The 12,703-nt window shown below is 37.6% G+C and overlaps 1 protein-coding gene across 2 annotated transcripts; it reads left to right on the top strand.

The window, feature by feature from the left end:
- Window positions 1-4,077: 4,077 nt before the first annotated feature.
- LOC117541542 (retinal homeobox protein Rx2-like) lies at window positions 4,078-12,645 on the top strand. 2 transcript variants are annotated; one of them, XM_034208751.1, is made up of 5 exons: window positions 4,078-4,307; window positions 4,740-4,977; window positions 5,068-5,187; window positions 7,473-7,720; window positions 8,077-12,645. In XM_034208751.1, exons 2-5 carry the CDS (start codon window positions 4,908-4,910, stop codon window positions 8,512-8,514), a joined length of 876 nt encoding a protein of 291 aa, XP_034064642.1. In that variant the 5' UTR covers window positions 4,078-4,307; window positions 4,740-4,907; the 3' UTR covers window positions 8,515-12,645. The 2 variants fall into 2 exon arrangements, with proteins under 2 accessions (XP_034064642.1, XP_034064634.1); XM_034208743.1 differs by having other exon boundaries at window positions 4,740-5,187.
- The last annotated feature ends 58 nt before the right edge of the window (window positions 12,646-12,703 follow it).

Genomic DNA, 12,703 nt, shown 5'->3' with positions numbered 1-12,703 from the left:
AGTAGGAGTATACTAGGTTTGTTAAAGCACTGGGTTTTTAACAACCTGTTTTCAGTTGTAAAATGACTACCCACAAGGCCAATTGTTGTGATCACTTGAGTTTTGTTAATAAACAGTTAGGATAAAGTACAAGTACAATGAAAAAGTTTAAACAGCACCAGTTTTGTAAACTGGGAGGAACTCAATTCTCACCGATCCACCCAAGGTCAAAATAAGGGACAATTCCCAAAATACCAAAAGTACAATGTAAGTCTTTGATTGGGCTACTAACATAATGTTCCTCTAATGGACTCTGATCAGGATTTCCTGCTGTGAAATGTTTTCCCTGCTAACAACATTACTCTAACGTGGTAATGCTGCTGCTGATAAGACACCACTCTTTAAAGAAAGCTTTGCTCAAAGCCACCTGTTTCTTTGTCTACCCTTTAACCTTTTAATACACTGTCCTTATGCTAGGACACATTGTTTGGACACTGGACAACGTTTGCAAAACATTCAAATGTACAATAGAAGGGATTGCAAATATAAAAACAACTTTTTAACTGAAGAGTAATATTCCATTTTAATTTATCCTGTATTATGTATTGTTCTTTTTGTATTTCTAAATGTTTTTAATGTATTTCTTTTTTGTGTATTTGTGAAAATGTTTTTGTATCCATTAATTGTGTGTTATTATTGTTTATCTTTTAATATAGTAAGTTATTTAATTAAATTTTTTCTGATGCTTGCATTTTATTTACTTATTGACCCTGTTTTTTACAGTAAAATGTATTTATGTATGTCGTTGTTAGGAAGCAGCCACTTAGTGGAGGCTAATGGGGATCCAAATTATGACATTCAGTCATCACTATCTTTCTAAACATGATTCTGTCACAAAACGTTCCTCATATATTTGTTTCAAAGATACACTTTTCTACTTCATTTATTAATTTAATACCGTCCACAACATTTTGGTTTCACACATATGTGTAATGCGTCTGTCTTCTGGATCATTCAGAAACTGCATATTGTCTGACCATCAGTCTGAATGTATTACTATTTTAAGTCTTCTGCGAATGCTCAAGACACTGCAACTGTTCAGATAGCTGGAGCTGACATTGACCTACCAGGGAAGCATTAACCTGGTCAAGAAAGGTCCTAATCTGGATGAGTGGAGGCAGGGTTAACTCCTCTAATGACAGGCCAAAAGATTAACTGAATGCTCAAAATATTTATTTTTCCCTCACCTAACGACCTCAGATCAGTTAAAACAGTAAATAAGCAGGCTTTAAAGTAAATAAGCAAATCAAGGATCATACTGTTCCTCCCAAAGGGGATAACTTTAACTGAAGTACAGTCCCAATTCATGCCTTGTTCTGGTTGATAATAATAGTCCCTATTTCTGACTCCTGCGGTATCCTGTCATTCTTTATAGAATTTCCTTTTGGCACTGGATAAATGTTTAAAGTCCTTTAAAATTACACAAATATCCTTTTCTTAACTAGCTCACACACAATTGTCATGAGCCAGTACGTCCACGACTGTACAAGATACAACAGTTTGAGCTTTTCTTCACATTTCCGGTCATGTTAGTCATATGACACATCTCTCAGTCTTTTACCCTCCCTTTTCATCATTCCCCTGTCTTCCCCTGCTGCTCACCATCCCCCTTTCCCCTGTAAGCTGACACAGCGCCTTGAAACATTAGCCGCTTTCCTCCTAATAGGATCTCTTGGGCTTACATTGTCATCTGATAAAATTAAAGAGCTTGCTAGCTATGCTGCACCCTCTTAACCAATTTGTACTCAATTAGGCTAATGGGGAAACAAGCAAAGAGGGACAGCTTTAATATATTAATGTGATAAAATCATTATCAATTTCCTTTGCACACGACTAGCGGTATTAGGAGCATCATGCAAGTCTTAACTGAAGTCTCTAGTTAATATTAGCCAATAATACGGTCGGCCAAACAGAAAAGGACATCAACAAATATGTAACTATAGCTTTTTTTAAATTGCATCTTCGTGCAATTAAGTTGTACGTTGGGTTACAGATTTCTCAAAAGTCCCAGAAATGCCTCTCCCTCGTTTCTAAATCTCCCACAACGGATCTGCGAATATGTTTTTATCAGGCCCGACCTGCCCACATCACAAACTCATAGATCTTTCAAACTGACCAGGTCTAGTTTAGAACGCAGGATTTCAGTTAAAAAAGGGATATACTATTTGCTTATGAAGTCTGCAAATGTTTTACTTTATAGTTCAGATATCTTTCAATGCATGAATGCATCTAACACTGGTTAGACAGTATACTGTACTAACTGTAATAAAAAAGATTACTATTTTATTTCAATGTTAACACAGTTGAATTTGCCTTAGTGCAGCTCTTAAAACGAAAAAGCCAAAAAAAATAACAGATAAGTAGTTTGTACTAATTATTAGCTACCGATAACACACTTAAAATGTTGGTCAACAAAATTAGTGTTATACAGGAAAGAAATGTATTTGCTGCATACCGTTCTTTACTGAATGAACTGAATCACTCACAGTCAAATCTTCTCCTTTGGCCAATCAATCAATAAATCGCATTGACTGTTTTAAGGTATCAGCTTATAAAGGCAATTAATGTTGCTTTCAATGTTTGCCTAGCTAGAAGAAAATTCAGAAAATGCAAAATATTTATAAATATTGAAAACTGGATAAGTAAATATTCATTTATTAATCAACTTTATAAACACTATTTTACATCAAATTACTTTTTAGCCAATCCCTGCCAGAAGGACGATTTCCTTATTTCATTTATTGAGTGGTAAAGCCTGGCCCTCACCGGCAAAATGAATGGGCTTTGCAGCCTCTCCTTTCTGGCAAAACAAACTTGACAACCAAGAAAAGATGTTTAGCCAAAGCCACTTAACTTACAGCCATTCTGATCACAGGAACCATTGGCAATGCAGCCCGATGTTGCCAGATGGCTTTAAACTTGTTAGCATTGTAATGTCCTCAGCTGCTTAGGCATGTGCCAATCATTAACACAAGAGCTGCATTTCTGTGCATCTCTGTGACTCCAAGCTGAAGGTGCGTCAATGGATTGAGGCTTGGGTCTATAGAAAGTGTCAAAAGGTAATGCAAAACCTCTCATTCATCTTTAGAATTTAATTGACTGCTGGTACCATAACAAAGTTATGCGAATATGAACATCTTGTACTTCTATTGTCTTACGTGCAAAGAACTCCTAAATATATCTTCTGATAGGAAGAGTGAGGTCAGAGGAAATCTCTAGTGAAGTCTTAAGACTCATTAAGGATATGATTGATCTCTGCAACACCTACTCAGGCTGCCACAGCTTTGGTTGTGCCAGATGGCAGAGGAGAAACTTACAGGCTGCAGGATAAAATGCCCATGATGCCCCAACCCAATTCTACTTTGAACCATCAGAGGCTGAGGAAAAATACTATTTGGCAAAACAGGCCAAGTATTTTTTTGACAAACAAAAACAATTTGGTTGGATGTCACAAATAAAAATGTTGAAAGGATAATAAAGACTGGGTTCAAACTGTGTTTAAATTAATTAGTTTAAATTAAATAGGACTGTATTTTGTTACTTTGTTACTTGTAAGTCCCCCTAACACAGACAACACATTTTTATCATCAGACTATAATTACTATAATATAGTTCAATGTATTAGTTGTGTATTAACACACAATTCACTTTTTTGCTTTATTTTATTTTATAAATAATGCCAGCTATTCCAAAAGCAGAGTTAAGTGCCTACTTGAATGAAACTATTTTATTAATACAAGTCTTTACAGTTTGTAGCCATTCAAGTTAAAAGTCCATCTCTGTGTCTTTTCTCCCTTACATTGTCTATAATGAAGGGATTAGGGAAAACTCTCAGTACGAGCCATTATCTTTCAGACAATAGATTATTTGAAAGAAAGTTTTGTCGAGGCTTCATTAGCAATGGCCTCCCTCTGTGGTCTGAAAGCAGGACACATTTGGAGCAATTACTTGACCAGAAAACAACTGTCAGTCATTCTTAAAGGGGAAGGATTCCAATTAATAAACCTCTTAAACCCTTTGGTTTTACTACCATTCCCCCGCAGGCTTTGGTGTCTTGTGTGGTTAAGGGGAGTTTTGTCAGGAGAGAAAGACATTACATGTGCTTGTTGCACAGGGCTCCAACGGTAGGTCCTTTGCTCACTTGTGTGCAGGGGATTTCAAGGACTTAACTGCCAAGCGCCTACAGTAGATATTGTTAGTGTCATTTGTCTATGGACTACAGAGACACCATGTCTGTAGCGTAGTCGATGGTAGGATTCTGAAAGAAGGTAAGATAACTTTTATACTTCATTACATTCATAATGAAGAGGTGTAAATATTGTCCAAGAGCAGGTTGCTTTTTTGTGCATCAACACAAGTTTATTGGTATTAAACTTAATAGGGTAATTTCTAACTGCATACATTTTTACAAAACTTTTCAAATGCTGAGGTTTTAAAATGTAAAAGATATGCAGTTGTGATTTAAACTTGATAGAGTTCGAAAACTTCTTCTAGACACAATTCACTTGACATTTTCCTTAGACTCACTTATTATTTATTTATTATGAATTATTGTTAAATCTATTTTTGCAACAAAACATTGCCTGCATGTAGTGACTATGTACGATCCTTATTATGTATTTTATACTAAGAGTATAACTTGGCGAAGCTTTTGAAGTGTTTTAGTTACATCTTGGTTCTTTTCTCTCATTCCTTTACAGACAAAGATGTGAGTTTGTTATGCTTTTGTGTAAACAATACAATCAGCCTCACCGAAGGATACAGCCCTCACGCTTCGCACAAGTCTGCTCCATCACAGCACAACAACTCTGTACAACTGCTCTGCTTTTTCTAACTTGGAAAGCAACATAGTGTCTCAAAAGGCTCGGATGCATTTGTCAATGGATACGCTCGGAATTGTGGACGATAGTTGCCTGGACAACTATGACATGGCCAAAGGTGCTGGATCAAGCAATGGTGGCAGGGTCCACAGTATTGATGTCATACTGGGATTCACTAAAGACCAGGACCCTTTACTCCATTCTGTAGGTGATGATGGCCAAAAAGCCAATGGAGAAAACCCACAGCATCCTCAGAAGCAGATCCCGTCGGACCCCTATAGGCACCTTTCAGAATTGGGTGACAGCTCCCAAAACTCTTCCTACCATGGTGAGTCTTTTGAGGAAAGAAGCGATCAGGCATGAACGCTCTCAAATACTTCCTTAGATCACTTTGAGGATTTTCTGCTCAACTGTATACAAATTGGAAATAGGGCTGTATTATCAAAAATGGTGTTGTTTGTGTCTCGCATGTCAAGTTTCGAACGCAATACCCCCACATGGTACATTACATGGTACATGGTACCCCCACTGCAGGCGTTTGTTAAGTATGGACATCTGGATGGGCCTTGTTGGAAATACAACCAAAATACAGTTCGAGGTGAAGAAGCCAGTGATATAAGCCTGATGCCAGACATCACTACCTATTGCTAATCAGCTAAACTGGAACGTAATCAATTATGTTTTTTTGTACATACATACGTTTTTTATTAACTTTTGATTAAACAACACCTGTATCTTAAAACAAATAAATCCATGTGATCGATATGATCCATTCAAATGCTTTGAACCTATTCACCGGCTGTAAGCTTAAAGCTATCAAATACAATATTTCTATATCCCATGTAATAATTTACTGACATGATGAAGCAGATAAAAAAATCAATAAAAAGACCACTTAGCCAACCCTGGAAAAAGTTTTAAAAAACAACAACACCTGACAGGTTCTGTATAATTATGGACACTTCCAATAGCAACACATATTTTCTCTCAGTTGCCATGAGTAAATGTGGCCATCTGTTACTTGGTTAACATTAAAAAGGTAATGTGCACCCTGTGTACAGCAGATTTGTAATAACCTAGAAACAGTAATTCACTGTCTGAGATAAGCTTCTTATGCAACGTTTGTTTCTCAAAAGCCAACATTTTGAATGGAAAAATGACATGAAAAAATACTATAGCTGCAACCGATGTGAACAGTACAGTAGCCACAACAGACAAAATCCAGTGGGTGAGCTACACCAGATTAATTCTGACCAGGAGCACAAAGGAATGGATAGAAGAGTACATTACAAGAAGTGATTTCTGTGTCTTTGGTTGTTTTGTTTTGTTGGTTCACTTCTGATAAGCTATATAGGCCTCATAGTCCCAGTCACTCACTAAAAAATCACAGTAAATAAATGTATTAAATATTAAATGCATTAAATTAACATGCCCGTCTCTATTAGACAAGAGAGGCCAATACCTAATATCTACATGTTTCCTCTTAGATGGTGTTAAAGGCTTTAAAGGATAGAGGGACAAGGGTGGTGCCTGCTTAGGGGAACCCTGTATTGTTTGCCTTAGGGTAGGTAGTGATATTTAGGGTGTAGGACATGACATGATTCTGGTTATGGTTTGATGAAAGATAACCTGAAGACTGGAATGTTGATACACAAATGATCTACAAACATGTCTGTATAATCAGGAGCCTCCATTCTCTGTAGTGACACATTTTGTATACTTATTTATCTGCAAGATTTGCATCTCCCATTATGGCATTAACTTATTGTGGCTATTAAAGGCAAAAATCCCAATCACCCATGTCATGTTGCACCATTTAATACAATGCTTTTAAGAAATTTGCCTTGAACACAAAGCTCTTTTTGACCAGACTACATTTTTTCTAACAAACAATCTGTTGACAATATTCTCTTACAATTTGGTAGGATTAGCCGGGTGCATCACACACATAATTTACTTCAAATCAATTTTTTTAAAAGACGGAATCTGGACTTTGACAGTTTAAATCCCTTTTTAGATTAGAGGAGGCGGGGACTTGCAGGTTTAACTGGAAGCATCTGTTACTATGGGATTACTGAGAGGGAAGAATTCAGTGAAAGATGTGATATTATTTCGACTTGCCAAACCCCTGGTGTCCATTAAGCTGTTTTATCATGAGAAGAGTTAAGATTTCACTTTTTAAACAGGCTGTATGTTACAATGTGATATTCGAATGTTGATAATGATTTTTTTTTATTCTTGGGACATATTTTTGTCTTCAAACAAGAAAAGACAAGTATTACGAATTCATTATTTATTTGATATCAAATAAACGAAGGAGTAGTCTCCGGGATGGATGAAATGGGAGACACCTTTTTTGGAAATGAAGTGTAAAATGATCCATGCTCATTCAGATATTGCATTGCTAACTATGTTTCTGCCTTTGGATGTTTCTAAAAAACAACTTTTTTAAATTTGTTATCTGAGTTTTGAGGTGTAAACTGTTAAAGATTTACCGATATGTTATTACTACTGACTTGGTAGTTATAGGTAGGATAGTGCACACAACGAATTGTCCCTAAAATTATGAACTGGCTACAAATCTTACTATTCGTATTTTGTCCTTAATTTTAGAATCAGACATTTTCTCCGCTGACAAATGTGATGAAGAAATGAGCAGTCTGCAGAAGGAAGTGGATGTTGCTGAAGAGGCCATTACAGAGGAAGAGCGCACTAAAAAGAAACACAGAAGAAACCGTACTACCTTCACCACCTATCAGCTTCATGAGCTGGAGCGAGCATTCGAGAAGTCCCACTACCCAGACGTCTATAGTCGGGAGGAGTTGGCAATGAAGGTTAACTTGCCAGAGGTTCGAGTTCAGGTAACTAAGTGATATCCAAATAGTTTCCCGTGGTCTTGGTACACAGCCTGTGCTTTAATTTATAATGTAATTATTCTATCATTTGTTTGGATATTTCCTTTTACACAAAAAAAAAGAGTAGAAAAACAGTTGTCCAGTTTAGGAATGATGGAGATTTATCTAGAACACTTCTAATTGAGCCATTACCCTATCCTCAAATTAGGTTTTGCTAAGGTTATCTAAATATGATCAAATCTACTGTTTGTTGCTAAAATTTATTTAAAAGTTTCTGCAATCCTATACCACCTTTAGGAGGTACATAGTTTAATTCTATTGAAGCATATTCTCATAGCATCTTCTCAATTTCCATGGTCCAGGTGTGGTTCCAAAACCGGAGAGCCAAGTGGAGACGACAAGAAAAGATGGATACTAGCACCATGAAGCTTCACGACTCACCCATGCTATCCTTCAATCGTCCTCCGATGCCTCCCAGTGTGGGGCCAATGTCCAACCCGATGCCCCTAGATCCCTGGCTGACCTCACCCATGTCCAGTGCCACACCCATGCATACCATCCCAGGGTTCATGGGTTCACCGCAGGGCCTGCAGCAGGCCTATTCAAGTCACAGCTTCCTCAACACCCCACCTGGTATGGTCCAAGGTATGCAGCCAATGGGCCCTCCCCCCTACCAGTGCCCGCCCAGCTTCAACGATAAATACCCGATGGAGGACGAAAGGAGTTCCAGCATCGCAGCACTCAGGATGAAGGCCAAAGAGCACCTTCAGTCAATGGATAAAACCTGGCAGCACATGTGAGGCACTTTGGAAGGATTTTTGAGCTGTTTCCCGTGAATGTTTACAAACTTATTTTTCACTGATTATTTCCTGTATCTACGTATGACGACGATACATGGCACCAAATGAGTCAGACATAATTTCACTGATGCTAATAAGCAACTCTAAAAAAAAGAAATCATGATTGATTCTCTGGGGGCCCTTTTTTGATTTAGCTCGAAGGTTTTTGGAAATGACTCTTATTTAGAGAAAATCCTCAATATGAATGTTTTTACACTTTGGTTTGAACATTTTACTGCTCTCCTGAGAGAATATCTTTGTGGAGATAACTGAGCTCTGTGCTTTGGGCATTTTCTGGTATCTAGATCCTAGAACTAGACAATTGTAGTATACAGATGGATGGTTCAAAGAGGGGTTTCTCTGTGTATATCTTTCGGTTGGGTTTTCTCCATGATATTCAAACTATTTTAAAAAAAAAGTCTATAGGCTGTCCAGCATATTCTACTATATTTTCAGCTCATTTGAAAGTTGGCAGACAATTTTATTCAAAGCAATTCTCCCACTTAATTCTATTAAGCGATATGCGTGTGTGTGATTTAAATCATTAAACTGGCCTTTTGAAGAGCATTGAGCCCTGATGGGGTAGGTTATCGGAAGTCACAGAGCGTAATCTGGCTCAGAAGCTAATTTAGACAGACAAGCATACCTCTTAACACCTAATTACTGCTTTTAAAGCGATTAACCCCGGATTCTCAGCCATAGACAAAATGCCCTCAGTTGCCCCTGAAAAAAACTTTTTCAAGACCTGATTATCTTTGCCCCTCCCCTTCCCTCAAACTTGACAATTTATATATTTACTGATACGGCACAACATATTGATGTTGTTTTTTGTTATGCCCTGTCTTAATGTTCATCTTATTTGTAAAGGAGGCTTTTCATTGCATTGTTGACAAAATATTCCCTAAAGACAGGTGGATTATGAGTGAGAGAGTTAATAGGTGCTGGCAGCCTCTCTTACCATTGGATGTAGCATTGTTTTATATAACTGTTGGACCACAACAAGAAGGAAATTACGTTACATTAACCTTTATCAGAGACGTAATGATAATATTGCTTGTGTGTTTTACACAGTACAGTATGTTGGCATTTGGTGTGTGTGCATTGAAATAAAGCAAAAAGGTGCTTTACTAGTAAATAATTTCCTCCTGCTTTGGAAAGGCAATAAAAACATGCAATTAAATGGAATCAATGGAAGAACGACTTGTAATGCATTTTACCAATGCTGTCCACTATTTGGAAAAATAAGGTGCCATCAAGTTTTATCTAGTGCTGGCAATGAAAATATGTGTACACCACAATGAAGTGTAAGGAAAAGTCCTCCTTTAAATCACTCTAAAACATAATGTGTCCATCATGGCCTTTAGAAATGGCAACACCCACATTGTCAGTTTTATAGGTTTTGTTTTTTATATTGTTACAATCCCTGTTGACAACAGTGGACTAAAAGGCCAAAGACGACATTAATAAATGTGAGGATGTTTATTATGTTTAAAAAAAAAATTTCATCAGTTAAGTATTTTCTAGTACTTTTGAGTTTAAAGAATGTGTTTTTCATTTAACATGTGCAAAATACAGAATAAAGTTACTGTAGCACCACTGTAGAATAACGTTGATGGTGGATCTTGTATTTCTTTCTACGCATGCATTAATGAGCCACCAACATGACTTAGTGCCGTTAATGAGCGCTGGTGTACAAAAGGCCATGTAAGCTGTGACAGAACGAGCTGGCCTGATGGAGGCCTGTTGTGTTCGTCCAAGCCTGTGGAGCTTTGCCAGGCCGTTAGGCAGATGAAGCTCCACTTCATCAGGCCCAACCAGGGGTGTCAGGAGGCCCCGCCCGCTAGGCTGCAGAGGCCACAAGGGCTCGAGTTCTAATTGCCCTCCGGTAGCGTGTGTTCAGCTGCACTAATTTATTTTGGATGGCAGTTTGTAAAAAGGACTGTTTTGCATCCCAGCACTTTTCAACAATGTAGCACCCAGTCAACCTAAACGAAAAAGCCAACATCAGGGTGGGAGATTTTTTAATTCATAAATAAATAAATGCTTGTGTCAACTCACAAAATGGCTTAATGAAGTGTTCATGGGTCTGCATATTCAAAGGAACAATGGTGTGCAAGGATTTGTTTATTTTATTTGAAAATATATATTTCATGTTAAATATATATAAGGAATACTCTTGGCTTAGTAGAGACTCAGATAGATAATAATAAAAACAATTAAACCTAGGTTTTACCAAATTATATAGGCCTCTTAGCATCTCTGCATTATAACAATAATGGAGCCACAATAGCTAGGTAGGGAATTTGCATAATATATTAGTGGTAAGTATGAAGATGAAAAAACTTAAAGTGAATACACTATATTACGTGACAATCCTTTCTCACCACACCTTTGTCAGAAAGACTTAATGTTGCAACACCCAGAATTTGCTAGAGACACTTTCAGAACTAGTGTTTAATTACGCACATTATTATGTTATTTTGCTTGGCCAAGCGTGACCTTTGCTGGGGCCCGGGCTCTAGTTAACAGGCTGACTAGCGGGACAGGGTCCACGGTGGAAATAATAAGGGTAAGGAGCGGAATTAATTGGGTTTGATTAAGAACACTTTTCAAAGGACACCATTTTCCCCCGTTGACATAATTGGGGATCATTTAGAGGGTGGGGGGATTTTGTTGGCTGGCGCCAGTTACTCGTCTTCGCCCCAGTGTTCCCTCTAGAAAAAAGGACATGTCACTCATAAAGCACCTCCTTCCTCGTCTGTCTTGTGCATAACATGCATCGGCACACATGTTAACCTTTTCGTTTTGCCAATCATTGCATTGACTACCATTCAGTCTCTTACTTTGTGTGTTCAGCATGTTTCAGCAAAGATCTCCGTTAGATCCAAAGTTGCAGTTAAAACATTGGGAGATTTTGTGCATTTTTTTTCTCTGATTCTTGCTTAGTTTGGTCTTTTGATCTGGCAACTGTAGTGTTTGAAAGGGGGTACCCAACGCAACCCTTTATTTTCTGTTCTACATGCTTGCCCACACAGCCTGAATGCACAGCTTGATTTGATTCTTAGCAACATCAAGCAAGCAATGCATTGCTTTAGAAAAGTACCTCCTATTGTCTAGTGGTTAGGGTTAAAACATAACTAACATGATGAATTAGAATTTGTTGCTGTAAAGTTTTGCAACGACTAGTTATTTTCTCTTCACCTTTCACCAATGGGAGATACCTGCATTCCAGTGCTGATCTGATTGTAGAGTTTATGGTGGTTGGCTTCCTTTCTTACTGTAGGTGTTTGGGCTTTATGGATTCATCTCTTGTCTTAACCTGTATACAAAATAAGCGTCAGTATTATCATCTCTTTTATTTAATAAAAAAAAAGGCAGCAAGATCAAATAGGAGACCCTTACTTTTCCTTGTATCACATAGCGGGATTGACATGATGGAATGGCAATAGAAACATGTCCAACTTGCCAGCTCTGTCCTCAGTAGATGTGTCCATATAGTTTGAAGCCACCAAGCTGCGTCAAATGTTGTGCATACAGGCATGGAGATGAATTGATTGCACTCGCTTAGTGTGGAAATTAATCAGTCTGACAATGCTGTTGACCATTGTTGTTGTTTATTCAGTTTTAGTTGAGACTTCTAGAGAGATGTACACATTAGGTTTTTTAATGTGCTTTTCAAGGACCAATTTTGGATCAATAGTGAATACTGGAATCATCTACCTGCACTGCAGAGTTGTGGGGTATCACTTTTCCATTGTCCCTCTCAGAACTCAGCTCTAAGAACCCCCCCTCTCCTGGAGAACTTGAAATGTTTTGGCTCTATGAAACCTGATATGATTATGTACTTATATGATTCTGTCTTCTTCAAGTTTGTATTTTCTTGGTCGAATGCACTTATTGTAAGTCCCTTTGGATAAAAGCGTCAGCTAAATGCAATGCAACAAAATAAATGTAATTTATGCGTGATAAAAAATAAAAAAAAGTATCAGTTTTTGATAGTAATGCAATGACTTACCAACAATTGATACTTTTCCAAGTGAAGCAACAGTGTGGTTGTGAACAGTTTGTAATAAACATTTAATTGATCTGCAACGTTTGAAAAGTCATTCATACTTCCTGACCAATACACAGATGTCCTGTTGAAGTGAGT

The sequence above is a fragment of the Gymnodraco acuticeps genome, unplaced genomic scaffold (genome assembly GCF_902827175.1).
Source record: "Gymnodraco acuticeps unplaced genomic scaffold, fGymAcu1.1, whole genome shotgun sequence".
Lineage (NCBI taxonomy): Eukaryota > Metazoa > Chordata > Actinopteri > Perciformes > Bathydraconidae > Gymnodraco > Gymnodraco acuticeps.
This window is presented reverse-complemented; position numbering and strand designations above follow the sequence as displayed.

What these genes read in the sequence shown, in the direction of transcription:
- LOC117541542 (XM_034208743.1), top strand. Translation starts at nt 4,908, where the DNA reads ATGCATTTGTCAATGGATACGCTCGGAATTGTGGACGATAGTTGCCTG. An exon ending in CCAAAACTCTTCCTACCATG is followed by an intron (nt 5,188 to 7,472) that starts GTGAGTCTTTTG and finishes CCTTAATTTTAG; the next exon opens with AATCAGACATTTTCTCCGCT. An exon ending in TGCCAGAGGTTCGAGTTCAG is followed by an intron (nt 7,721 to 8,076) that starts GTAACTAAGTGA and finishes TCCATGGTCCAG; the next exon opens with GTGTGGTTCCAAAACCGGAG.